At 51.2% G+C, this 27,219-nt stretch overlaps 1 protein-coding gene and 1 non-coding gene across 2 annotated transcripts; one reads left to right on the forward strand and one right to left on the reverse strand.

Moving 5' to 3' along the window:
• The first annotated feature begins 3,442 nt into the window (after positions 1-3,442).
• Trnal-uag lies at positions 3,443-3,524 on the forward strand. The gene has a single exon. It is a non-coding gene; the product is annotated as a tRNA-Leu (tRNA).
• Positions 3,525-6,818: 3,294 nt separating this feature from the next.
• Positions 6,819-26,633, reverse strand: Sdr42e2 (short chain dehydrogenase/reductase family 42E, member 2). Its single transcript, XM_012951595.2, has 12 exons — positions 26,579-26,633; positions 25,848-26,044; positions 25,360-25,455; positions 22,099-22,156; positions 21,361-21,479; positions 20,590-20,665; positions 17,604-17,686; positions 15,867-16,004; positions 15,377-15,442; positions 13,485-13,548; positions 9,874-9,947; positions 6,819-7,079 (listed from the first exon to the last, which is right to left on the reverse strand). The coding sequence occupies exons 1-12, from the start codon at positions 26,631-26,633 to the stop codon at positions 6,819-6,821; spliced, it is 1,287 nt and encodes a 428-aa protein (XP_012807049.2).
• Positions 26,634-27,219: the final 586 nt, after the last annotated feature.

The raw sequence follows: 27,219 nt of genomic DNA on the forward strand, positions 1-27,219 counted from the left end.
GATTGCCATAAATTCAAGGCCACCCTGAGACTACACAGTCAATTCTAGGCTGACTTGAAAGAGTGAGAAATTGGAGCCACATGCTTCTGGAGAACGCACTGAGGAACTGTGGGAAGATGAACTTAGAAGAACTTGGCTCCCTTCCTCAGGCCACAGATACCGATGGAGATCCTCACATCTTCTGGGTCTGGCCATGTCCAGACAATAATTCTGGGAGCTTTTTAGGTTGGGTAGTTCTGGACAGCAGCAGTGTTTCTCTCTCTGACATGGCAAGATGGTGTAGCCTTAACTGAACAAAAAACACAGAGGGGGTATAGCTCAGTGATAGAGCACATGTTTAACATGTGGCTCTGGGTTTGATCCTTCACACCAAAAACAAAAATAAAAACAAACTGGGCATGGTGGCTGGTGTATACCTTTAATCCCAGCACTTGGGTAGGAAAATCACTGAGTTCCAGGCCACCCTGAGAGTACATAGTGAATTCCAGGTCAGCATGGCACCCTACTTTGAAAAACAAAATAAGTAATTAACCCATAATAAATAAATAATACATAAATAACCCATGTTTTCAAAGAATATTCTTGCTGCCAACATTGTTTCCAGTCCTGAGGTCATAGTACACTATTACCTGTTCTAAAGTTGACCTCCTAGCAGCGCCTCCTATTGTCCTGGGAAAAGCATGGTACCTCCTTGAAGCAGTGAGTCTATGGAATTCCGTAGAAGAACTGGAGCAAGGCCTTGACACACCTGGAGGTAAAGGGTTACTCAGATTCCTGGAGTTAATCACCATCACCCTTCATTCTATTCCATTCCAGGGATCTACATTTGACTGTCAACTGCTTCATTCTCTGAACAGTGTCACATAGTGCTACTCAGAAAAAAATTTTTAAATATTTATTTGTTAGAGACAGAGAGATTGACAGAGAGAGAGTGAGAATGGGCACGCCAGGGCCTCTAGCCACTGCAAACTCCAGACATATGTGCCACCATGGGCATCTGGCTAACGTGGGACCTGGAGAATCCTACCAGGGTTCTTAGGCTTCACAGGCATGTTCCTTAACCGCTAAGCCACCTCTCCAGCCCAGAAAATGTTTTCAGAACGAAAGAAGTTAATCCTCACAGTAAATGCTGTCAGTTGGCTACTGCCATTTCATTCCATTATAGAGATTAGCAAGTGGGGCCCAGAGAAAAGCCAGTTTCCTAATGCCACACGACTAGTGAGTGTCCGGGCTCTGGTTCCCAAGACCATAGGCTCATTACATTAGTACTTGCCTGTTGCCGCTTTAACAAATCACTGCAAATTCAGTGACAACACAAACTCATGGTCTGGAGGACAGAAGTCCTAAAATCAAGGGCGCAGACACTTGGTGTTCTTCTTTTGGGCGGGGGGTTCCAGAGCAGAATCTGTTTCCTTGTCTTTTCCAGCTTGCAAGGGTTCTTGGATTACTTGGTTTGTGTGTGCATCAGTCAAGCTCCTCATTTTTCCTTCTGGAAGTCCTGTCTGTTACAAAGACCACTGCAGTTCATTGGACCACCTGGACAATCCAAGCAACCTTCCCACTCTCTCTTAAATTGTTTAAAAATTTATTTATTTATTTATTTATTTGCAAGCAGAGAGCAACAGAGATAGAGAGACACACAGAGAATGGGCACGCCAGGGCCAGTAGCCACTGCAAACAAACTCCAGATGCATGTGCCCCTTGTACATTTGGCTTGCATGGGTCCTGGGGAATTAAACCTGGGTCCTTTGGCTTTGCAGACAAATGTCTTAACTGCTAAGCCATCTCAACCGCTAAGCAATCTCTCTAGCCCCCCCCCCCCCTTTTTTTGGTTTGTCAAGGTAGGGTCTCACTCTAGCTCAGGCTGACCTGGAATTCACTATGTAGTCTCAGAGTGGCCTTGAAATGACGGTGATCCTCCTACCTCTGCCTCCCAAGTTCTGGGATTAAAGGTGTGTGCCACGGTGCCAGCTCCCCTCCCCCCACCCACATGATATTTTATTTTATTTAAGGGGTAGGGATGGGTGAGCAGTGAAATGCTCCAGTAGGGAAGGCACACATACCAGGGATGAGAAGGCTGCCCAGAAACAGGCCTTGGAAGAGAGTGTGGGCAAAGAAGACTTCATCCGTCTATGTTTTCCAAGTCACTTCAAAACAGCTTGAGGGCCTCATGGAAGGAGGATCCTCTTGCTCTAGCTGTGAGCTACTGGATTCAAGGTTAAGAATGATCTTCCTCTGGAGATCTGAGGAGGTTGTGCTCCTCCTGCTGGGCATCCTGGGCCCCGGTCCTGGCATCTGGGATGTGCACTTTGCCCTCCAGGTGCCCCTTAGTCTTCTGTTTCAGCAACTCCTGGTGCTGGCTTAGCTGCTCCCGCAGGAACTTCGGCTTCTCGCACTGACTGGAACTCTTCCCACAAGCCGAGGCTGCGTCTCTAGCTCCTGGTGGAGGCCCCTGGTAGTACTGTACTTTCCTGGTCTTGTTTCCATTTGACTTGGGCTAGATCCTGCACTTGGCTCCGAAGGCCCCGCATTTCCTTTTTCACCCCCCAACCCCCGCCTGGCGTTGCACCAGAAGGGCTCCCATTTCTGGGGCAGTGGTGAACTGGGAAAGCAGGTGACCTGGCTGAAACCTGTATTTCCTCTCATAGTCACCAAGCACAGTAGGATGTGCTGAAACCACCCCAATCCAGGACACTGATAGTCACACCAAACATGTAAGCAGCTCCCCATTCTTGGTTTTGTTTTTAAATTCTGAAAGGCAAGAAATGAACCTTTTGCTACGCCGAACTCTATATTTATTGCATTTTTCTAAAAAGCTATTGCTTAGAGTGAGTCTTGAGAAACTGGGAATGTTGGGGCCGACACAAACTGGCGCTGTCCCCTCTCGTGGCCAGTGGGATAACGGGACTGAAGGAGCTCGCTCTACGCAAAGGCTCCAACAGTGTTCATCGACTTTCCTCCCTGGACCCGTCATGCAGACACCAGGGGACAGACCTTGAGCATTGCGGAGGTGATCGGAAGGGGGGTGGTGGAGGGGGCGGTAGGGAGGGTCCCCTGCAAGCTGTGTTCCCCGGGGGACTCGAGCCTAGCCTAAAGCCTGCGGCAGCGCGACACTGCCCTCAGGTGGCCGCAGACAGCATCACACCCATGGAAAACGCAAAAGTCAAATTCGACTCACCCGTAAGGACTGGATAGTAACGTTAATATTCGGAGAATTATTCTTTTCCTGCTAATGGTGCATTCCTACTTGTATTCACGTGTGGGTCACCAGAGCACTGAAGTTATCAAGATTCCTAAGGAAGCCAGCTCCTCAGGTTTGGGGACAAGCGGACACCGGGATCACACTGGGCATGCGGAAGCCTCAGGGAGGGTGGAGCTCTCAAGGCTCTCCGACTACGTCATCGCACTAATATACTCTGAATGGACGGCCTCGCACAGGGGAGGTAGCGTGGCCGAGTGGTCTAAGGCGCTGGATTTAGGCTCCAGTCATTTCGATGGCGTGGGTTCGAATCCCACCGCTGCCACATCCCTTTGGTTTCCCTTTTTACCCCCATTTCAGCACCGTCTTTGCTGTTTCCTCTCTTCTGACGCTCTATTTTAAATCATGAGATGGAAAGGAACTACAGCGCTAAGCCTGTTCATTCTTTAGTATACAAACATCTTACAACTACCAACTCACCACTTCTCTTCCTTTAAAACCCAATCAGCTAACAAAAAGTGCTCTTCTTTTGCCTCTTGGAACCCAGACTGAGATTCCTTGAAAGTTTTCCGCCAGCTGCTTGGTCTTATTTAATGCTTCCAGACCAGAGGCCAAAAGGAGTGGGTCTCTCCCAGGGACAAGGGGTAATTGTTGAGTGCTGACTGTGATCCTGACCCGAGTTAAGGAAAGATCCCTTGCTGACACGCATAGACCTCTATTGGTAAAAATGTCCCGTGACTGTAGCGGGGCTGGAGCCGCTGGGGTGGAGTTTATGCAGAAGCCTCCCACGTGACTTCTAGGCTTGGTTTGGCCCCTCATTCAGTTATTCACTCAATGACTACGGAGGGTCCACCAGGCATGGAAACCGAGCTCGGCCTGAACAAGACACTAAGTTCATTAATTACGCCCGTTAAGAGCTCTGCACTGGGCCTTCAGCTGGCCCAGGGGAAGCAAGAAAGTGACATTTATAACTGCAACAAAACTGGGTTTCCAGGAAGAGGGAACTGGGCGCAGCAGAGGAGTGGACAAGAGATGCGGCTGGCGCGGTGGACCATGAACTACTAGTTAAGGATCTGGATGTCATCCTGAGGGCTCTGGGGACCCACCCAAGGGTTTTAACCTGGCGAATAGCATACTCCAATTTGGCTTTACACAGTTCAGCAGGCGCCTGGGGTCCTGTAAGACCATGGGAGTGGGTCAGGAACAGGGTCCTAGCTGGGCGTGGTGGCGCACGACTTTAATCCCAGCAGGCTGAGGTAGGATGACTGTCTAAGTTTGAGTCCAGCCTGGCACTACAGAATGAATTCCAGGTCAGCCTGGGCTAGAGTGAAACTCTACCTCGAAAAAACAAAACAATAATAATAATAATAATAATAATAAATAAAATGCGATCAATGAAGCTATTTTGTCCATCATAAAATTCTATTGTTACTTTTTTATTTTCCTCCAGGTAGGGTCTCATTCTAGTCCAGGCTGATCTGGAATTCATTTTGTAGTCTCTGGGTGGCCTAGAATTCATAGCATCCTCCTACCTCTGCTTCCTGAGTGCTAGGATTAAAGGCGTGTGCTGCCACGCCTGGGGTATCCTTACTTTTTTTTTTAAAATATTTTATTTACTATTTGAGAGACTGAGAGAGGGAGATAAAAAGGCAGATAGAGAGAAAGAGAATGGGCGTGTCAGGGCCCCCAGCCTCTGCATATGAACCCCAGATACATGCGCCACCTTGTGCATCTGGTTTACGTAGGTCCTGGGGAATCGAACCTGAGTTCTTAGACTTCGCAGCGTGCCTTAACCACTAAGCCATCTCTCCAGCCCTGTATTGCTTTTATGAGATTCAATTTTTTTACAGTTTTTTTTTTTCTTGCCTCTTCTGGTAGTGAAACCTAGGCTTACTATTCTGAGTCATCTCCAGGTTCATAACGTGAGAACCTGAAACTGCCAAATTGTTTTAAGCCTAAGCTGGTGTCCTCCCCGACCGTGGCTAATCAACCCAGAAGACATCGTGTCAATGATGAGCCTCACATTTGTGTCGCGAAGGATCAGAGGCAACGTTACTACAATGGATCAAACCCTAGGTTTCTAAAATCCATCTTAAAACACGCCTAGAGAAGCCGCTGTCCCGGGAACAGAGCAGACAGGACAATTCCAAAAGCACCACCAACCAGTAATAACCCCCGGGTCCGCAGACCCCACCGCGAGGCGGGGCTGGGGATGGGGCCAGCGGGGCGGGCGGGACAAAGCTGAGTTACCGCAGCCCAGAAGGGAGCGGACCTCGGGGAGGGAGGAGTCAGGCCCGGAAGGGGAAACCACATGGTGGGTAGAGCGGAAAGGAGCGAAATCAGGGCCGGGGTGTGGGGAGACCGGGCTGAGCTGGACCGGCCCCGGGGAGAGGGTCGAGGAGGCAGGCGAAGGGGGAATGTGATGCTGGGCCTCCTGGCACCTCGCCGAGCCCGGGGCTGGAGCGAGAGGCGGGACCAGGGCTCGGAGGTGGAGGGACGGTCCGGCCGAGACTAGGGGCGGGGCTGGCGGCGAGAGCGAGACCCGGGCTAGAGAGTGATCAGGCGGGGCCGGGAAGCCCAGGTGTGCGCCCACGCGGACCGCGGAGCCTGGTTGGTTGAAGACCCAAGTGTGAGGTGTGGGCGTGACCAGGACTCGTGGGCGGGGTCAGGGCGCAGGGGTGGGGACGTGGTCAGGACTCAGGGGCGGAGTCAGGGTGCAGAAGTGGGGACGTGGTCAGGACTCAGGGGCGGGGTCAGGTGCAGAGGTGGGGACGTGATCAGGACTCAGGGGCGGGGTCAGGGCGCAGGGGTGGGGTCGTGGTCCGGACTCAGGGGCGGGGTCAGGGTGCAGAGGTGGGGACGTGCTCAGGACTCAGGGGCGGGGTCAGGGTGCAGAGGTGGGGATGTGGTCAGGACTCAGGGCCGGGGTCAGGTGCAGAGGTGGGGACGTGGTCAGGACTCAGGGCCGGGGTCAGGGCGCGGGTGGGGACCTGGTCAGGAGTCAGGGCCGGGGTCAGGGCGCAGATGGGGACCTGGTCAGGAGTCAGGGCCGGGGTCAGGGCGCGGGTGGGGACATGGTCAGGACTCAGGGCCGGGGTCAGGGCCCAGGTGGGGACGTGGCCAGGACTCAGGGGCGGGGTCAGGGTGCAGAGGTGGAGACGTGGTCAGGACTCAGGGGCGGGGTCAGGGTGCAGATGGGGACATGGTCAGGACTCAGGGGCGGGGTCAGGTGCAGAGGTGGAGACGTGGTTAGGACTCAGGGGCGGAGTCAGGGTGCAGAAGTGGGGACGTGGTCAGGAGTCAGGGCGGGGTCAGGGCGCAGAGTTGGGGACGTGGTCAGGACTCAGGGGCGGGGTCAGGGCGCAGAGGTGGGGACATGGTCAGGACTCAGGGGCGGGGTCAGGGCGCAGAGGTGGGAATGTAATCAGGATTCAGGGGCGGGGTCAAGACGCAGAGGTGGGGCGTGGGCAAGCCTCAGGGGCGGGGTCAGGACTCGGGGGTGGGGTCAGGGTGCAGAGGTGGGAATGTAATCAGGACTCAGGGGCGGGGTCAGGACGCAGAGGCTTGCCTAACCTCCCGGCCCCGCTAGAGTGAAGCCGGTGGGGGGCCGGTGAGGGGGTCAGAGGTGCTGCACCGGCGCCGGCCGTGGGTGTCCGCCGAGGAGGTGCAGGGCCAGGCCGAGCAGTCCTGCGCAGAGCAGCAGCACGAGCAGCAGCCGCAGGAGCGTCCGGGCCGTGGAGCCCCGGGGCTGCGTGGTCGGAGTCGTGGACTGCACGTATCCTTCCACCGCGTCCGCAAAGCTGAACTTGTCAGGCGCGTAGCCCAGCTGGGCGCGGGCCTTGGCGATCTGGAAGGTGTGCGTCACGGTCATGCTGAGCACCTGCGGGAGAGGAGGGACAGCCAAGGGTTGGGCTAGTGGGAGGAGCGAGCATCCTCTGCTGCAGATGGACAGAAAGGGAGGACAGAGATGGCTCCTCCATCACACAGGGATTTAAAACTATCGGCAGCTGCATCTTGTTCCTGTGATGCCCTGATGGGGGGGGGGGAATTCCTCTCTAACAACTGTTTCCTTGGAGGGCACTGCTTCCAGGATGCCTGTGCTGGGCCTGCGATGAATTCTTGGATATCAGCAAGGAGGGGCCAAATGCCTCCTGCCTGTAGCTGCCGTGTGGCTTCTCAGGCAAACGTCTCCAAGGAATGACGTTGGTTTCTTGTCTCCAGCCCAGACCATCCCGCAGGGTGGGCCTCGGGGGCAGCTTTCACACCCTCCTGGCTGATTAACTGAGTCCCTATGCGAGGAATTCAATTATGCACAAGTGGTTACTTTCCAAGTTCTGAGCTACGTTTTCCTCGCTGCCAATTGGCCAGAGACCCACCTGCTTCAAGGGTAAAATACATGACAGCTAACAACTAGGTAATGTGTATTCTGTTTGGCGTGAGCTAAACCCTTTATACACTTTTTTTCATTTAGCCCTCTGAGGTGGCACTGTTTCCTCTTTGCACACCTGGAAGTTGAACGTCAGAGAGTGACTTGCCTATTTACTAGACCATGGTCTTCTCTGCTGTGCTGGAGCCTGGAGATGCCACCTGACTCATTTACTTCTGTCCTGTTACTCTGCTGGACAGCAGCTGCACGACTTTCTCACAACACTGACAGGCCCCTGGGGTCAAATCCCTGGTCCTGGATACTTCATTGGGGGAGGGAGAGAGGCCAGTTTTTGTCTCCTTTTGCCCCAAATATTGAGTGCAGGCTTTTAGGAATGTGTGAGTAAGTTTGCTCCAGCTGGCTTATTTAATATTTCAAAAAGAATTGAACAACTATTTCATGGAGAACCGGCTATGAACTAGGCAAGCAGATCCTGATACAGTGCCCTTGAAGTTCAGACTCGATTGTGGCCTCCTCCCAGACGTCCTCAGCCTGGCTCCTGCATGCTGGGAAGTTCCTCAGAGCATCCACAGAGTAGCTCTTGTTACCATGTGTTGAATTTCCTGGTGTCTGAGATATCTCCCTCTTTGAACCATGAGTTTCCCAAGCTAAGGACTGTCTTCTTACCTACAGTGTTCAAACTAGTGCCTGGCACACAGTAGGTGCTCAGTAAACTGATGCATGGAAATCTATAATCAGATTGGAGGGGTGATTGGCGTGTCATAGACTGACCAGAAGAGGGCGCCTGAGCCACAGCCTCAAAACTTCTCAGCTTCTTTGCCCCAAGGCAAAACAAGGAAATCCACAATTTACAGAGATGGCTAATGACTCTGCAGCACTTTGGCCGCTATTTTGCATTGGTTTGATTGTCCGTACGCTTCACACACTAGGGGTTAAGCTTTAAGTATAGGTTCAAATCCCAACAACAACACTTAAGCTAGTGATTCTGGTAGGTAACGTCACTGTGCATTTTATCTCCATTCCTGTACTGGGGCTTGACAACACATCTACAATTTACAACACAGTGTAAATGGACTAACACTGAAGGTACTTAAGCAGGGCGTGGTGGCGCATGCCTTTAATTCCAGCGCTCAGGAGGCACAGGTACAAGGATCACTGTGAGTTCAAGGCCAGCCTGGGAGTACAGAGTGAGTGAGTGCCAGGTCAGCCTGGGCTCTTGATACCCTATCTTGAAAAGAACCCCTCCCCTCCAAATTAGTACTGTGTGTGTGTGTGTGTGTGTGTGTATGTTGCATGTATGTGGACGTCAGAGGATGACTTTGGGTGAGAGAAATTGGATAGGTAGTTTAAGGTAGTAGGGCCCCCAAAGGTGAGCAGTTTGTTTCTTTTTTCTTGGCTAAAAGTGGGAAATGTCCCTGAACCTGTAAAGAAGGATCTGGTTTTCCTTTAGATCCTTTTCCCTAAATTACTTCTAGCATTCTGAGTCTTTTTTTTTTTTTTTTCCTGACCCACCAACCAATCAAGGTCCTTCACATACATTTAAACCTAAACAGGGCCGGGCGAGGTGGCGCGCCTTTAATCCCGGTACTTGGAAGGCAGAGGTAGGAGGATCACCGTGAGTTCGAGGCCACCCTGAGCTATAGCGGTCCTCCGCCGCCAGGCCCCAGCGCGGGAGAGCGCGAGGAGAGCCGAGGAAGAGGAGGCGGCGGAGGGGAGCGCGGGCCGCCCGGAGCCGCACTTTCTGCGCAAGCCGCCGGGCCCTAACCGCCCCCGCTCTCCGGGTCTCCCCTCCTTCTCCGAACCCGCCCATCGGGGGTAGGATGCTCAGCCGGGCGACGACGACGACGAGGCGGCCACCGCAGCTGGGGCCGCCGCCGCCGGAGCGACCGGTGATTTGGCTTCTGCACAGTTAGGAGCACCAAACCGATGGGAGGTTTTGCCAGCCACGCCTACAGCTATAAAAGAAGAAGCTGGTAATCTAGTACAGATTCCAGGTGCAACTTCCAGTGGGCAGTTTGTCCTTCCCCTTCAGAATTTGCAGAATCAACAAATACTTTCAGTCACACCAGGATCAGAGAAAGAGAGAGAGAAGCAGGGAGATGGTAAGGGAGGGAAAGAGAATGGGCGCACCAGGGCACCCAGCCCCTGCAAAGGAACTCCAGACCGTGCGGGGGCTTTGGGTCCAGGTGATCAGCTCTGGGACCTCATGGAAGTTACCCAGTGACAGGGCCACGGCAGTGGGGGGTGTGGAGAGGGAAGGAAGTGCAGGGCCTGGGGCTCCACCTACCTCACTGGGGGTGAGCAGAGGTGGAATGCTGCAGAGGGGCCTCAGGGCCAGATGAAGGTACTCCGACACGGCGGCTGTGGGGAGAAAGAGGTGAAGGGGCCCTGGCTCTTCGCCAATGCCAGGGACCCTGGGACACATCTACCGGGGGCAATGCTTACTTTGCTAGGGTCCCCTTTGCAAGGCAATGGGTTTCTTTAAGTAAGCAGCACTCACACGTACGTGTACCTTGTTATCTGGGAGATATGTCAGTATATCATAAGTAACTTTATATTACAGGGCAGAAGTTTTCAAATGAATCTGACAATACTTAAATCTCTGCTTTTTCTCTCTGTCTGTGTGTGGCTCCAGAATTTGATATGTGGCTCCAGTCTGGCCTTGAACTCTCCACCCTCCTGTCTCCCCTCCCAGTGCTGCACCGCGGGCGTGACCACCGCGGCCCGCTCTCTCCTGTCTTGCTAAACTCACTTGTGCTTCTCGCCCTGGGCTACATGCTGGTTCACCTTAGGAAACGCCAGTTTGCACCCCTTCCTGCTGGTCCTGACATCACTGGGGATTTGTTCTTGAAAAAATTATTTATTTATTTGAGAGAGAGAAAGGTAGAGAGAGAGAGAGGGTTGGGGAGAGAATGGGCACGCCAGGGCCTCTAGCCACTGCAAACAAACTCCAGATGCATGCGCCACCTTGTGCATTTGGCTTATGTGGGTCCTGGGGAATTGAACTCATGTTCTTAGGCTTCTCAGGCAAATGCCCTAACAGCTAAACCATCTTCCAGTCCCTTGGGGTTTTTGTTTGTTTGTTTGTTTGTTTCAAGCTAGCCCAGGCTGACCTAGAATCCACTATGTAGTCTCAGGGTGGCCTCGAACTCATGGTGATCCTCCTACCTCTGCCTCCCCAGTGCTGGGATTAAAAGTGTGCACCACAACGCCTGGTCTTACCTTGGGGATTTTTTGAATGGAAAAGCCCCAAAGTGTCAGGACAATCATGCTTAGGATTTTAGCCAGCATCCAGAGGAGAAAGAGAGGAAAAAAGAAAAGCTATGCTTTTTTTTTTTTTTTTTTTTTTTTAAAGGGAGGGTCTTGCTCTAGCCCAGACTGACCAGGAATTCACTATGTAGTCCCAGGATGGCCTGGAACTCAGGGCGATCCTCCCACCTCTGCCTCCCAAATGTTGAGACTAAAGGCATGCACCACTATGTCCAGCTTTTTAAAGGCATGCGTCACCACGCCTGGCTTCAGCTTTTTATTTTATTTATTTTTTTCAGCTTTTTATTTTTTAATGTTTATTTATTTATTTGCAAGCAGAGAGAGAGAGAGAGAGAGAGAGAGATTATAGCACACGAGAGCCTTGCTTCTTCAAATGAACTCCAGATCTATGCACTACTTTGTGCATCTGGCTTTAGGGGGGTCCTGGGGAATTGAACCCAGGCTAGTAGCTTTGCAAGCAAGCACCCTTAGCCACTGAGCCATCTCCCCAGTTTTGCAAACAAAGGACCATATGGTATTTTAAATCCTAAGGAGGAATGATGCTTCCCTTTCTAATTTGCCAGGGAAAAAGGACGTTGAGTCTGTCCTTCAGTGACCTCCAAGCCTAATGCCTGACTAGCCACCTGTCATCCCCCTGGGGGAATTGAGGCTGTAAATTAATTTAGAAGATGGGCATTGACTAGATCTAGCTGCTTCAGGATGAAGCAGAGCACGGATGGTTTTTAGGGATCTACTCATGCTAACTTTCAGCCTGTGGAGGATGATCAAAGGGGACCCAGAGAGATAGAGTTAGGTTGTCTTAGGACTATCTGAAAGTGGATCAACTTTAAATGAGAGGAGATAAAATCACATAATGTCTAAAGATTAATAGGATCACTATTAAGATTATAATGAAGCGGAATGGAGAGATGGCTTAGCAGTTAAGCTATCTGCCTGTGAAGCCTAAGGGACCCAGGTTCGATTCCCCAGGCTCCATGAAAGCCAGGTACACAAGGTGGTGCATGCATCTAGAGTTCGTTTGCAGTGACTAGAGGCCTTGGAGCACCCATTCTCACTCTATCTCTCTGCCTCTTTCTCGCTCTCAAAAAAACAAAAAAGATTATAATAAAGGGCACTGGAGAGATTGCTCAGTGGTTAAGGCACTTGCCTGCAAAGCCTAACGACTGCAGTTCGATTCCCCAGAACCCACATAAAGCCAGATACACAAAGCGGCATGTATCTGCAGTTCATTTCAGTGGCTACTGGCACTCTCATTCTCTCTGTCTATCTCTCCCCTCTCTCTCTTTTCTTGAAAATAAACAAATAAATAAAAAATAATAGAGGAACTGGAGAGAGGACTTGCTTGTGAAGCCTGATGGCCTGGGTTCAGTTCCCCAGTATCCATGTAAAGCCAGTTGCATAAAGTGGTGAATGTGTCCGGAGTTTGTTTGCAATGGCAAGAGGCCCTGCATACCTATTTTCTCCTCTCTCTGCTTGTAAATAAACGATAAAATATTTTTTAGAAAAGATTTCAAGGGGCTGGAGAGATGGTTCAGCAGTTAAGGAGATTGCCTGCAAAGCCTAAGGACAGGTTCAGCTCCCCAGAACCCACCTAAGCCAGATGCACAGGTTGCACATGCGCACAAGATGGCACATGCATCTGGAGTTCAATTGCAGTGGCTAGACGCCCTGGTGCCTCAATTCTTTCTCTCTCATAAATAGGATAAATTTAAAAAAGATTTTAATCCAGGCGTGGTGGTGCACTCCTTTAATCCTAGCACTTGGGAGGCTGATGTAGAAAGATCGCCATGAGTTCAAGGCCACCCTGAGAATGCATAGTGAATTCCTGGTCAGCCTGGGCTAGAGTGAGACCCTACCACGAAAACATCAAACAAAGGGGGCTGTAGAGATGGCTTAGCTGTTAAGCACTTGCCTGTGAAGCCTAAGGACCCCGGTTCAAGGCTCGGTTCCCCAGTACCCACATATGCCAGATGCACAAGGTGGTGCACGCATCTGGAGTTTGTTTGCAGTGGCTGGAGGCCCTGGTGTGCCCATTCTTCTCTCCCTCCCTCTCTCTATAGCTCTCAAATAAATAAACAAAAAAATAAAAATAAAAAAATCAAACAAAGGGCTGGAGGGATGGTTTAGAGGTTAAGGTGTTTGCCCGCAAAGCCAAAGGACCCAGATTTGACTCCCTAGGACCCACGTTAACCAGATGTACAAGGGGGCACATGCAACTAGAGTTCATTTGTAGTGGCTGGAGGTCCTTGTGCACACATTCTCTCTCCTTCCTCTGTCTAATAAATAAATAAATAAAAATATTTTTAAAAAATGGTCTGGAGTGGTTGAGGTGCTTGCCTGCAAAGCCTAAGGTAGACCCAGGTTATAGTCTCCAGGTGCCATGTAAGCCAGATGCATGCATGGACTTTGTTTATGGTGGCTAGAGGTCCTGGTGTGCCCATTCTCACTGTCTCTGTCTCTGTTTCTCTCTCTCTGGGTCTCAAATAAATGAAAAATTAAAACAAAGAAGTTCTAATTCTATACCCTTTGGATGCCTTTCTGGCCTCCCCTGGCCCAAACAGTGAGGCGAAGCATGCATGCCTGTGTGCACACGGGCCACATGGGGGGAGGGCTTCAGTAAACTCTCACCTGTCACATAAACCAAGGAGGTCGGCACCTGGATCCAGGGCTGCCTGTATCCCAGCTTCTCAAACTGCAAGGGAACATGGCCTGAGATGAGAACAGGTTGTTCAGGGACTGGTGTGGAAAGATCAGCTGCTCCCTGTACCCAACCTGGCAGAGGACCCCCACTGGCCCTAAGGGCAGACCTTGAACAAGCCCCAAGCCTGTATCAGTCTAGATATAAAATTCACTCTTTGGCCAGGGCAACTCAAGCAGGAATTAAATTTGTATGGTGGGTTTCTAACCTGGGATCTTTCAAAATTGTTGTTACTATATCTGCCTAGTTATAAAGATGCTCCCAGGCACTTGAGTAGAATAGTATATTTTCCCCCTAGAATTGAGATTTTCTGCTATCAAAGAAAAATGAATAGGGCTGGAGAGATGGCTTAGCAGTTAAACGCTTGCCTGTGAAGCCTGAGGACCCTGGTTCGAGGCTCGATTCTCCAGGACCCACATTAGCCAGATGCACAAGGGGGCGCACGCGTCTAGAGTTCGTTTGCAGTGGCTGGAGGCCTGCCTCTCTCTCTCTCTCTCTCTCTCTCTCTCTCTCTCTCTCTCTGCCTCTTTCTCTCTGTGTCACTCTCAAATAAATAACTAAAAATGAACAAAAATTAAAAAAAAAGAAAAATGAATAAATAAAACCCAGCAAGTGTGTGGGGTAGAAGGAGATGCAAGAAGAGGCAGGTTGGCACAGAATGAATGGAACTCTCTCTAGATCAAGAAGAGGGACTAGCGGGGGCAGGCAGGATGGGAAGAGGCCACAGTCCCCTCCCTGTGCTAGGGAGAGGCAGAACCAACAACCACCCTGGAAAAGTGCCTCAGTGAGAGGTTATCGTGTAATACAGCAAAAACACACATCCACACAAAAATGTGCACATGAGTGTTCCCTGTGGTATTATTCATAATAGCTCAAAAGGGGAGAATCCCAAATCTCCATCAACTGATGAATAGATATGACAACATGTGGTAAATCCATAGACTGGATTTTCTAGCCATAAAAAAGGATGAAGTCTTGACATGACTTATGCCACAACATGGATGAACCTTGAAAGCTAAGGCAAAGGAACCATGTAAAAGATCATGAGCTGGGTGTGGTGTCACACACCTTTAATCTCTGTACTCTGGAGGCAGAGGTAGGAGGGTCTCTGTGAGTCTGAGCCCAGCCTGGGACTATATGGTGCATTCCAGGTCAGCCTGGGCTACACTGAGACCCTACCTGGAAAAATCGAAAAACAGGATGACAAATCCTATGAGTCTGTATATGTGAAACACCCAGAATAGGCAAATCTATAGAGTTGTGACTAGCTGGAGGTGGGGGTGGTGTGAGAGCCAAGGTGAGGTGCGTCAAGTACAGGGCTGTGACAGCTAACGGGCAGGTTTGTTTTGTTTTCTGAGGATGAGGACCCATTGTTCTTTTTTTTTTTTTTTTTTTTTTTTTTGAGGTAGGGTCTCACTCTAGCCCAGGCTGACCTAGAACTCACTATGGAGTCTCAGGCTGGCCTTGAACTCACAGTGATCCTCCTACCTCTGTCTCCCAAGTGCTGGGATTAAAGGCGTGCACCACCACGCCCAGCTATTGTGGGTTTTTGTTGTTGTTTTAATATTTTATTTTGATTTATTTATTTGAGAGAGAGAGAGAATGGGCATGCCAGGACACATGTGCCACCTTGGCATCTGGCTCATGTGGATCCTGGGAAATCGAACCCAGGTCCTGTGGTTTAGCAGGTAAGTGCCTTAATCTCTAAGCCATCTCTCCAGCCTCAGAGTTGGTTTCTAATGTGAAAGTTGGGGTTTTGGATGTAGGAAAGGATGAGAAGGAAGGCAGGATTCTCACTGGGGTCGGGGGTGTGGACACTTACCAGTGGAGCTATCCACTCAAAGAGGTTGACGTTGTCCCCGTCGTTGATGTAGTATGCTTGTCCACTCTGAGGGGGACGTGAGGGAAGGGGGTCAGTCGGTTGTTTGCCTCCCAGTCTGACCCCACCCTTGGGGATGGCTCCCTGTTGCTGCTTCAGTTCCCTCGTTTTCTTGAGTAGCTCCCAGGTCTGAGGACAGACCTGTGCTACTCCCTGTGAATGCTGGGGCCACCACACTGACAAGCTGTGGGACTCTGGTGAGGTCACTCAACGTCTCTGGACCTTAGCTGCTTCATCTGAGGAGCGGGAGGAAAATAATGGCCTTCCCTTGTCATTGTGAAGATTAAACACAATACTCTATGTGCAGTTCTTATTTTGCAACTAAGATCAGCCAAGAGCCATTGATGCTCTATGAGGAGCCCATCCCAGCATCCCTGGGACTCCTCTAGGGCGGGGCCCCTGCCTACGAGCTGCAGGGTCGCAGGACACTCACGGCCACATAGCCTTTGGCTGCAGTAAGGGCCTCAGCGGCCAGCACATGTGCCTGCACCAGATTCTGGACGTGGACCCAGTTCATCCGCATCCCGTGGTCCCCGAATCGGAACATGAACAGTCTCTTCTTAATGTGGTTCTGGTGCAGGGCAGGGGCAACAGAGGTGGGCTCAGCTGGTGGTTTTTCACTCCATGTACCTGCTCACAGCGCCCACGTGTCCAGCGCCAGGCAAGATCCCTGACTCCTGTGTCCAGGGACCTCCAGTCATCACCACCTGCTTGTCTCACAGTCAACCTTGGACCACCTCTGACCTTCCCACTGCTCTCACACCTCCCATTCAAACCATCCGCCAAACCCGATGCCCCATATTTATTTTATTTTATTTATTTTTGGGTTTTCAAGGTAGGGTCTCATTCTAGCCCAGGCTAACTTAGAATTTACTGTGTAGTCTCAGGGTGGCCTCCAATTCACGGTGATCCTCCTACCTCTGCCTCCCGAGTTCAGGTGCTGGTATTAAAGGCATGTGCCACCAAGCCCAGCTATGTATCTATTTTTTATTTTGTTTTATTTATTTATTTATTTATTGAGGTAGGGTTTCGCTTTAGCCCAGGCTGACCTGGAATTCACTATGGAGTCTCAGGGTGGCCTTGAACTCACAGTGATCCTCCTACCTCTGCCTCCCGAGTGCTGGGATTAAAGGCATGCACCACCACGCCCGGCTTTTATTTTGTTTTTGAGAGCGAGGCCATCTTTTCCCTTGGGTGCTCAAAACCCAGCCTTCTCCAAGGGCCTTCCCCAGCTCTCCAGTTCTCTCACCCCACTCCATTTTTTTTCCCACCACTGTGCCTGGCACCTTCCAATATGCCTTCAGATCCAATATGCCTATTGTTTAATCTATCTCTTTGTGTGAAAATAAGACACCTCACAAAAGGAGGGACCGCGTGCTTTGTCCACTGATCTGTCCGCAGACTAGACTAGCGCTGAGCACACAGTAGGAATTCAGTAGGCATTTGCTGAATGAATAACTGAATGCGTGGAGGAGTCATTGCAGCTGCCCCTTACCCCTGTGAGAACCATCAGCTTTGAGGCCCCAGCAGAGGACTGTTTGAATCGGCTGAAAACGTCCCAGGGCTCCCCATGGCCTTGCGCTCACACACCAGATGCTTCACAGGGACGTCTTGCTGCTTCCTGCACTGATCGAGCCCTGTCTCACTTCTAGGTTTGGGTCTACGCTGCCTCCTCTGTTTGGCCTACTTGGCTGAACCACTCTTTCTCCTCCCCAGAGTCGTCTTTGGCACCCCCTGCCTGGCCCTGGTGTCCTTCTACCCAGCCCTCCCACACTAAAAATGTGACTGTTCTGTCTGATGGGTTTCTAAAGATAGGGCCTAGAGGCCCTTGTACCTATATTTGTAGCATCCAGCTTCTTCTAGAATTTTCTAGCATAAAGACCCTTCAACGGTAGCCTGAGATGAACCACCACCCTACAGGGAGCCAAATGAGAGTGACAGTTCCCTGTCCCCTCCTCAGTGGGCAGGCTTGGCCAGCACACACGGACAGTTATGACCAGGCTGCTAAGGGGACCGGCTGGGGGCAGGGACATCTCCTAGCATGGAGGGTCTCAGGCTGGGAACACTGTCCCCAGACAGACATGGTAAAGGAGGGCTGTGAGGGCCCGATCAATGCGCACAGCAGTCTGGCTCCCTCTGCTTTGCTCTCCAGAAGGCTGGGATGACATACCGCCACCCGGGGTAAGTGCCTCTGCTCTTCGGGGCCGTAGATCCCGGGAGGTCGCAGCACACAGGTGCGAAGGATGCCTCCTCCTAGGACGCAGGGGAGGGTGGTCAGGAGTCTGAAAGAGCAGCTCATAGGCATGGGAGCCAAGGCTAGCTACACCTCCCGCTCCTTATCTAGTATGGGAGGCCCAGTCTTTGGCAGAAGTCTGTACAGGTGATGCTGTTAGGCTGTTCTCACCTGGTAGTGACTCTGAACATCAGTGATACTGGGACACCAAATCCTAGGAGAAGACTCACCCCAAGAACACTGGCCATCAGCTCTTGTCATCTGTCTCTCAAGCTGCCTGACTCCATCCTTTCTAAGTGTGGTAGTCATATTTGTACAAATCTGTCTTCCAGATACTACGTTATATATCCCAGGACCAGTGTCTCCTCGTTACAACCAAACATTCCAATGGCTATATCTCTCAATTCTGTCCCTTCATAATGAGGCCAGGTGTAGTGGACCCCCAGAAATATGCCCACATTCCAGAACCTGTGAGTGATTTTGTTTGGGAGAAGGGCCTTCATATGTATAATTAAGGATCTCAAGTTGAGATCTTCCTAGACTGTCGGCTGGGTTTCAGTCCAATGACAAAGGTTTCAAAGAGATTCACAGAGAGCAGGCGGAGAGATGAGGCCATGGAAAAATGGAGTCAGGGCCAGGCTTGGTGGCGTACTCCTTTAATCCCAGCACTCGGGAGGCAGAGGTAGGAGGATCACTGTGAGTTCGAGGCCACCCTGAGACGACATAGTGAATTCCAGGTCAGCCTGGACCAGAGAGAGACCCTACCTTGAAAAACAAAAAAACAAAAAACAACAACAAAAAATGGAGGCAGGGGCGGGAGTTTTGTAGCCACTGGCTTGGGGCTACCAGAAGTGGAAGAGACCAAGAAGGGCCTTCTCTAGAGCCTATGGAGGGAGTTCTGACCACTGTCCTCCAGAAGGCAAGAGAACTTCCTGTTGTTCTAAGCCACCATGGGAGTGACAGAATAGTAACCAACCCTGGCAGAGGCAGGAGGAGGACACGGACTGCCACTGAGCTGGGACCCTATCTCAGGACTGCTCTTCAGATCGGCGCCGTCTATGTCAAATGACAGGGACAGTCCCAGGAACCAGCCTGGGTTGTAGGGAATGCAGATCACCCCAGGTGACCATGGCTGGCCTCCTGGAAGGCAGGTATCAGGTGAGCTTTTCTGTAGTGTCCAGCTAAGTTTAAACTCTCAGTCCCGAGGGCATGGTGGAGGGAGGTCAGGTTGCAGCTGACAGTGCCCAGCGGGACACTGGGCAGCTACCACGGTGGGGCCGGCCCAGGGCCTCCCTGACTCCCCTGAGCATGGAAAGCTGTGGACACACGTATGAATACTTCCCAGTCACAGATTAGGTGTCTGCGCCTGATAGGGGAAGCCCCGGAGGAGAAAGTACTTCAATTGCATGGGATCAAATCCCCAGGGAAACAAAGTGGATGTGACAGGAGTGGCGACATCTTAGGGCAAAGTGCCCATACTCAGGAACCTGCTCTACCATGCCTACAGAGCAGCACGGTGGGTAAGACGCACGCTATGGTGCCCAAGTCCCTCTTTCCCACCCAGGAGCTGTGGGAACTTGAATGACGCCAGTGAATCACGCTTTCCTCACCTGTAAGTTGGGCTAATAATTTCAAGTGTTTCTTGCTCTCCAAATCCATTTGCCTTCCAAATTTAGTTTGCTTTCTTTTCTTTTTTTCTTTTGTTCCTTGGTGCCATTGGGCCTTGCACATGCTAGGCTAGTGCTTTATCATTGACCTCCCACCTTTTTTTCCCCTTTTGGTTTTGTTGTTTTCAAGGTAGCGTCTCACTCTAGCCCAGGATGACCAGGAACTCACTCTGTAGTTCCAGGTTGGCCCCAAACACAGGCAATCCTCCTACCTGTGCTTCCTCGGTGCTGGGATTAAAGGCATGCACATGCACATCCCAGCGCCCCCCCCCCGCCCCCGCGCCGCTTTTTTTTTTTTTTTTCTGAGGTAGGGTCTCACTCTGGTCCAGGCTGACCTGGAATTCACTATGTAGTCTCAGGGTGGCCTCGAACTCTTGGCGATCCTCTTAACTGTGTCTCCCGAGTGCTGGGATTAAAGGTGTGCGCCACCACGCCCAGCTTCCAGCCCCTCTTTTTGGACATAGGATCTTGCTAACTTATTTGGGCTGGCCTTGACCTCATTCTGTGACCCAAACAAACCTTGAACTTGGGATCCTCCTGCCTCAGCCTCCTCTGTAGCTGGGATGATAGGACTGTGTCTCTGAGCCCAGTTAGATAATAAAAGGAAACCAAGTTGTCTGGGTCTTTTTAGCTTCTGAATTTCAGGTAAAGATAGGGTGATGGCAAGGAAGTGACATGAATACATTGGGAAGGCCAGGGACACCCAAGATGCGGCTCGCAGGATGCTTTAAAGAGTGAAGTTAGCAGGTACACAGGACCTGGCAGGTAGGAAGTACTCAACAAGCAGGGACTGTTCACATCCTATTATTGCTTCTCCATCGCCAGAAGAGATAATGCTTCTTGCCTTCTTGGCAGGTGAGGCACATTTTTCTGGAACGTTATTGCAGGTTAGCTTCAAGGCTCCACATTTGCACCACCCTTCCAAAGAGCTCTGGCTCCCGCATCCCTGACGCGCTGCGCTCCCTTCCCTAAAGCCTCCTCACAGTAACCCTACGCCAACCAGACCGCACCAAGTCTCTTCCCCGGCAGATCATGCGCACATGATGTGACTGTCTGGCTTGCACCCTGCTGGAGGTGGTGCACAGTAGGTGCTCAGAATGCTCTGAAGAATGAAGGCCCCAGGCCAGGGGAAGCTGTCCCTTGGGAAGTCACTGGGCTTCAGATCGATGTCAGCTAAAAGCTGACACACCAGCTTAAGAGAGGCAGTAGTGATCACGCACGCTTGTTGTGAGCAGGGAGGTCCCTGTGGCACTCACCCAGGAGAGGTGTCCCATTAGCCGTGAGGGTCAGCTGGTCAGCAATAGCTTTGGTTCGGGAGTAGTGGTCCATGTGCTGCCAGAGGACAGGGAGAACAGCCACCAGACAGGAGTCAGTGTCGTCATCAGCAGCACCTGCCCAGTCCTACCTGGCCTGACCCATGGTCATACCTTGCTTGTGCCAAGGAAGCAAGTGTCAACCTCCAGTGCCTGTCCTGTGTTGGATGAGCACTGGATGAGCTACTCACTCACATGTCATTATTATTAATTTTTGTTGTTTGTTAGTTTTTGTTTTTTTGAGATAGGGTTTTACTCTAGCCCAGGTTGACCTGGAATTTACTATGTAGTCTCAGAGTAGCCTTGAACTCACAGCAATCCTCCTACCTCTGCCTCTTGAGTGCTGGGATTAAGGGCGTACGCCACCATGCCCGGTTTCCCATGTCATTCTTTAGTGTTCCTGTGGTGTTCTCACAGGCATTATCTCATTTCCCACTCACTACAGAACTACAACTATGGTGTCATCATGCATGCCCAGGTGACAAAACAGAGACTCGGACTACAAGGCCACTGCATAGGGCTGCAGAGGTTAAAAGGACACAGGTTGGAGGTCAAGCCCAGGTCTGTCTGATTTTGAAGGCATGAGAAGCTTGAGGCATGCAGTTTGGAGGTCCTTCCTGCTGGGATGCACCCTCAGTTGTGATGTGAACCTGCTTCCAACCCCTCAGTGAGTCTTGGGCCTGCCACCCCCCTCCCTCTCCTGGGAGCCAGTACCTTGTCCAGGGGGAAGTATGGCACAGAGTCCTCGTTGCCCCAGTCTATGGGCTTTCCTCCAAATGCCACGTTGACAGTGCTGGTGTACACAAGCCTGGGCACCCGCCGACGGACACACACTGCAGTGACAGACATCCCCCCCAGGCCAAAGTGTGAGCAGGGAGCCCACAAGAGTCTCCTGGGGTAAAGCCACTGGTCTCTGCCCAGTCCTCAGCACATCCCCAACCCCAAGGGCTGCCTGGGAGCACAGAGCCTTCTTCCCTCAACCTGGGGTACAAATGGAGCCCCGGCTTCATCAGCTCCTGGGGGCCAGGTCTGCTTTCCCTCCCAGTGTGGTTTTGGCCCCTGGAGCTGCCCTGCCAGAGGCAGTTTGGAAGAAAGGGCACACTTGGTGGGACGGACAGAAAAGACACTCCAGAATCAGGGAAAAATGGGACTTCAGGGGACCCAGACAGAGATCTTCTATTTGGTACTTCAGTGACTTTCTCATGGCCCACCCCAACCCTTGAGTGCCCCTCTCAGCTCCCCGAGTTTCCAGACACACTGAGATTTCTGACACTTGCACGCAAGCAGGGTGTGCTGACACGCACAGACCTCGCTGGGGCAGGCAGGTGGGGCAGGAGGGTCCCTCCTCTGCTTCCCAGCCCTGCCTCCCCCCACCCCTCCGAGCTGGGTCAGTGGCAGGAAAGGGAAGAGGATGGGTCACAGGGCAGGCCACACTCCACTCTGAGCACCTACCATTAATCACTAGTTTGGTGCCTCCAACATTTATAGACTCAATCTGCTCTTTCTGCAGCTAAAAAACAAGATGGAGGTGGGAAGTGATGTGCTACCTCCTGCCTGGTCGCGGAGGCCACGGGCAGGGCTCAGGGTTGGCAACATTCTCACTGAAAGATACTTGGCACCAGCGGGGGGCAGGACAGTGCTAATGCAGGGCTTGGCACAGGCAAATGACTCAAGGCATGGTGAATCCTTCTCTAGCTCCCCATGCCTCATTCTCTTTTATCTGAGAGATGGATGTGGTAATATTGGGCATGCCCTGGGGATGACACTGGGGTGTGAAAAGCAGAACTGATCTGTGGTGACAGGTTCTCCGGTGCCAGGGACAAGGCCAGCAGTATAGTTCTGATTTCATTTAATCTTTACAACACACCACTAACGTGTGTCAGACTGTATTTTCAAACCATATTTATTCTTGTTGCAATGGTTCATTTTAATAAGGTTAAAAATTCAAATGGCAAAAAGGATAGCCAGTGAAGGAGAGTTCCCTCTTACTCCTGATTCCAGATCTTTCTCTCTTCTCCCAGAGGTACTGCTGCTAACAGTTTTGTGTGTTTGTACAGAGAATCTGTGTGTAATATCAATGTATACACCTGTGTGTTTAAATAAGTATTAGCCTAGCTTATTTTTATTTTATCTCACTTTCTTTCTTTTTCTTTTTCTTCTTCTTTTTTTGCTTTTGTTTTTGAGATAGGGTCTCACCGTAGCTCAGATTGTCCTGGAATTCCCTATGTAGTCTTAGGCTGGCCTTGAACTCACAGCAATCCTCTGATCTCAGCCTCCCAAGTGCTGGGATTAGAGGTGTACACCACCATGCCTGGCTTTATCCTAGCTTTAAAAAAATTATTTGAGAAAGACAGAGAAAGAGGGAGATAGAATGAGTATGAGTGAGCCAGAGTCTCTGCCATCGCAAACAAACTCCAGATCCATGCCTCACTTTGTGCATCTGGCTTTACAATGGGAACTGGGGAATTGAACCTGGGCTATCAGGCATTGCAAACAAGCACCTGTAACCGTTGAGTCTTCTCTCCAGCCCTATTTTAGTTTTTTTTTGTTTGTTTGTTTGTCTATTTGTTTCATTTTTCATGGTAGGGTTTTACTTTAGCCCAGGATGACCTGGAACTTACTCTGTAGTCCCAGGCTGGCCTTGAACTCACAGCGATCCTCCTGCCTCTGTCTCCCAAGTACTAGAATTAAAAGTGTGTGGGGCTGGAGAGATGGCTTAGTGGTTAAGCGCTTGCCTGTGAAGCCTAAGGACCCCGGTTCGAGGCTCGGTTCCCCGGGTCCCACGTTAGCCAGATGCACAAGGGGGTGCACGCGTCTGGAGTTCGTTTGCAGTGGCTGGAAGCCATGGCGCGCTCATTCTCTCTCTCTCTCCCTCTATCTGTCTTTCTCTCTGTGTCTGTCACTCTCAAATAAATAAATAAAAAATTTTTTAAAAATCTAAAAAAAAAAAGTGTGTGCCACCATGCCCAGAAAAACAAACAAACAAAAAAACCAAAAAACAAAAAAACAAACAACTATTGCGTTGGAGAAAATGGTTCAGCAGTTAAGGTACTTGCTTGCAAAGCCAAGGGACCCAGGTTTGATTCCCCAGGACCCACATAAGCCAGACGCACAAGGTGGCGTATGTGTCTGGAGTTTGTTTGCAGTGGTTGGAGGCCCTGGCACGCCCATGCTTTCCCTCTCTCTCACTCACTCTCTCTCTCTCTCTCTCTAAAATAAATAAATAAAAATAAAATATGAAAGTGTTTATTTATTTGCAAAGAGAGGGAGAGCATGGGCGTGCCAACGCCTCTTGTCACTGATAGGAGCTGCAGATGTGCGCACCACTTTGTGCATCTGGCTTTTTGTGGGTACTGAGGAATTGAATCCAGGCTTCAGACTTTGCAAACAAGCACCTTCAACCCCTCAGCTATCTCTCCATCCCTATCCTAGTTTTTCTTTTTTTTTTTTTAATTTTATTTATTTATTTATTTATTTGAGAGTGACAGACACAGAGAGAAAGACAGACAGAGGGAGAGAGAGAGAGAATGGGCGCGCCAGGGCTTCCAGCCTCTGCAAATGAACTCCAGATGCATGCACCCCCTTGTGCATCTGGCTAACGTGGGACCTGGGGAACCGAGCCTCGAACCGGGGTCCTTAGGCTTCACAGGCAAGCACTTAACCGCTAAGCCATCTCTCCAGCCCCCTATCCTAGCTTTTTAGAGGCAAACAGGAAGATATCGCTTTTGAACTCTAGACACTGGGATATTATCAAGACCTTTGAGTCACCTCAATCTCTGAATGGCTGCATGGAATTTCATGGTTCATATACAACACAATTTCTGTTATTAGTTTCCCCCAAATGAAATAGTAATAGCTGGGATATTCCTAGTGTTTCATTATTAAAAACCATGGTATAAGGCGGGCGTGGTGGCACACGCCTTATACCTTAATCCCAGCACTTGGGAGGCAGAGGTAGGGGGGTTGCTGTGATTTCGAGGTCACCCTGAGATTACATAGTGAATTCCAGGTCAGCCTGGACTAGAGTGAGAGCCTACCTCGAAAAACAACAACAAAACAAACCATGGCATAAACATACAAATAAGTTGTAGTTCTTGAGTCAAATGGTCTATGTGTTATACCGTTATTCTGTTCCCTCAAGAGCTTGTGGCATTAATTCATAGTGGTAGAGTCCTCCCTTTTCAGGAGAGGAAAGAAAGGCTCATAAAGGTTAACATAAAGGTCACAAAGCTAGAAGGTGACGAAACTAGTATTTGGGGCTGGAGAGATGGCTCAGCAGTTAAGGTGCTTGCCTGCAATGGCTGATGATCTGAGTTTGATTCCCCATTACCTATGTAAAGCCAGATGCACAAGGGGGCACATCTGGAGTTCCTTTGCAGTGGTTGGAGGCCCTGGCACCCATTCATTCTCTCTCTCCTTGCAAATAAATAAATAAAATATTTCTTTTGTTTATTTTGGTTTTTTGAGGTAGGGTCTCACTGTAGCCCAAGCTGACCTAGAATTCACTCTGTAGTCTCAGGGTGGCCTCAAACTCATGGTGATCCTCCTACCTCTGCCTCCCGAGTGCTGGGATTGAGGGTGTGCGCCACCACGCCCGGCATAAATAAAATATTAAAAGCAACTAGTGTTTGGTGTCATGCTGACTGCAGGCTGCGAGCAACCCAGGTAATGCCTAGAGGAAAGAAAGAGCGATAGGACTTGAACTCTACTCACCTTCTCAGCGCCAGACATGCCATAGGAGGCCACGTGAAAAACACAGTCCACTCCTTCAAAGGCGCGGTACAGCGCCTCTTCATCTCGGACATCCGCCTGACAGAAGAAAGAGATGGGGCAGGAAGCTAAAATGCCAGGCAAACTGGCCCAACCCAGGCCAACAGCTGGAGGGCCAGTGTTCACAGCATGTCCCCAGGGCATTGGTGTGTTACTGGCTGGCCCCCACTCCAGCTCTTGGGCCTAGACTTGGGCTGGGTATTTCACATGCTCTCAAAACCCTTGTAAAGTGGACCTAAGTACTGAACCCGGCTGCACATGAGGACCCAAGGCTCAGGGAGGAACCGTGTGAGCGCAGCTGCCCGTTAAGAGTTAGCGCCGAGCCAGGCTCCAGAACCTGAGAGCTTAAACTTCGCCTCTGCTTCCCCATCGGCTACCATCCCCTTGACTGCCACCACCTGCGCCCCCCCCCAAGACCCCCATCTCTGCACCTGGATAAATTCAATCCCTGGGGGCAGAGCCCACTGGGGTCTGCGGAGGTCAAGCAGGATGACTGAAGTGCCGCTCTTAGCCAGGCTGGAGCCCAGGCTAAAACCCAGGTAGCCTCCTCCTCCTGTCACCAGAAACTTCTGTCTGGGGGCTTGGGTGGGTTTGACTTGAGTCTTCTGCTGCAGCCCTGGTGGTGGGGCTGTCACTGATTCACTGGTGTTAGAATGAGTCTCAGACCTCTCTCTGGACCCAGGTCCCAGTGCTGGCCCAAGTAATGGTACAGCCTCTGGCCCAGGTACTGACTTAGCTCCGGACCTAAGTACTGATCCAACCCTTGGCTGAGTTACTGACTTAGCTCCTGGTCTAGGTCCTGACTCAGCTCCTGGTGCAGGTACTGACCTAGCTCCTGGTCTAGGTACTGACTCAGTTTCTGTTCCAGCTCCTGGTGCAGGTACTGACTCTGCTCCTGACCCAGGTACTGATTCAGCTCTCAGTACAGGTACCAACCTAGCTCCTGGCCTAGGTACTGACCCAGCTTCTGGCTGAGGTATTGACCCAGTTCCTGGCCCAAGTCCTAGAGCAGCATCAGGCCTAGAAACCAGAACAGCACTGGGGCCTGGAGCAGGCCCTGGAACAGTACCAGGTCCTGAGCCAAGGCCTGACTCGGACCCTAAAGCAGACCCTGAGCCCAACACCCCTCCCCAGGCCTGGCAGACAGGGCAGCTTTTCTGGCCCTGCGCTGCAGCTCGACAGGCCTCTGGCAAGGCGCCTGCAGGGTTGCTCTTCATCCTCCACAGAGTGCGCAGCCCACAGGGTGTCCACCTGCGGAGAAATCAGAAGTGTTCTCAAGTTATCCCAAGACACACAGATCACGAGCCGCTAAGACCGAGGGAGCTCTGAGTAAAGCAAACCTCTGAACGACTCAGACCCTCTCAGAGCCCCCGAGAACCTCCAGGTGGCCCCTGATCCCAAGGGAGTCAGAGAAGGCAGCCAGGCCTTGAACTGCTGCATGACTGACATTTACAGAGCCTTCCTCAGTTTCCTGTGGGTCCAGAGGAAGAGAGAGCCAGTCATGCCACGGGGAACCTCACCAGACTGGGAGGTGTGTTTTTTGACTTGGAAGGTGGGAAGGCTTCCTGGAGAAAGAGGAAGAAGCACACGGTATCCAAAGGGCTTAGCACCTGGAAAAGTGTTAGAATCCCAAGTTCTGCACGGGGAGCCCCCCACGTGCTGCCTCCAGTGCCCCAAGACAGCAGTTGGTTGATATCACGGGGTCTGCCCAAGCCCCCTGCAGACTGTCAGTCCTTCATACCCACCCACCTAAGCAGGAGGCTGGACCAACAGCCAGGTCATTATCATCGGAATAAAAGCAGT

The sequence above is a fragment of the Jaculus jaculus genome, chromosome 12 (genome assembly GCF_020740685.1).
Source record: "Jaculus jaculus isolate mJacJac1 chromosome 12, mJacJac1.mat.Y.cur, whole genome shotgun sequence".
NCBI lineage: Eukaryota > Metazoa > Chordata > Mammalia > Rodentia > Dipodidae > Jaculus > Jaculus jaculus.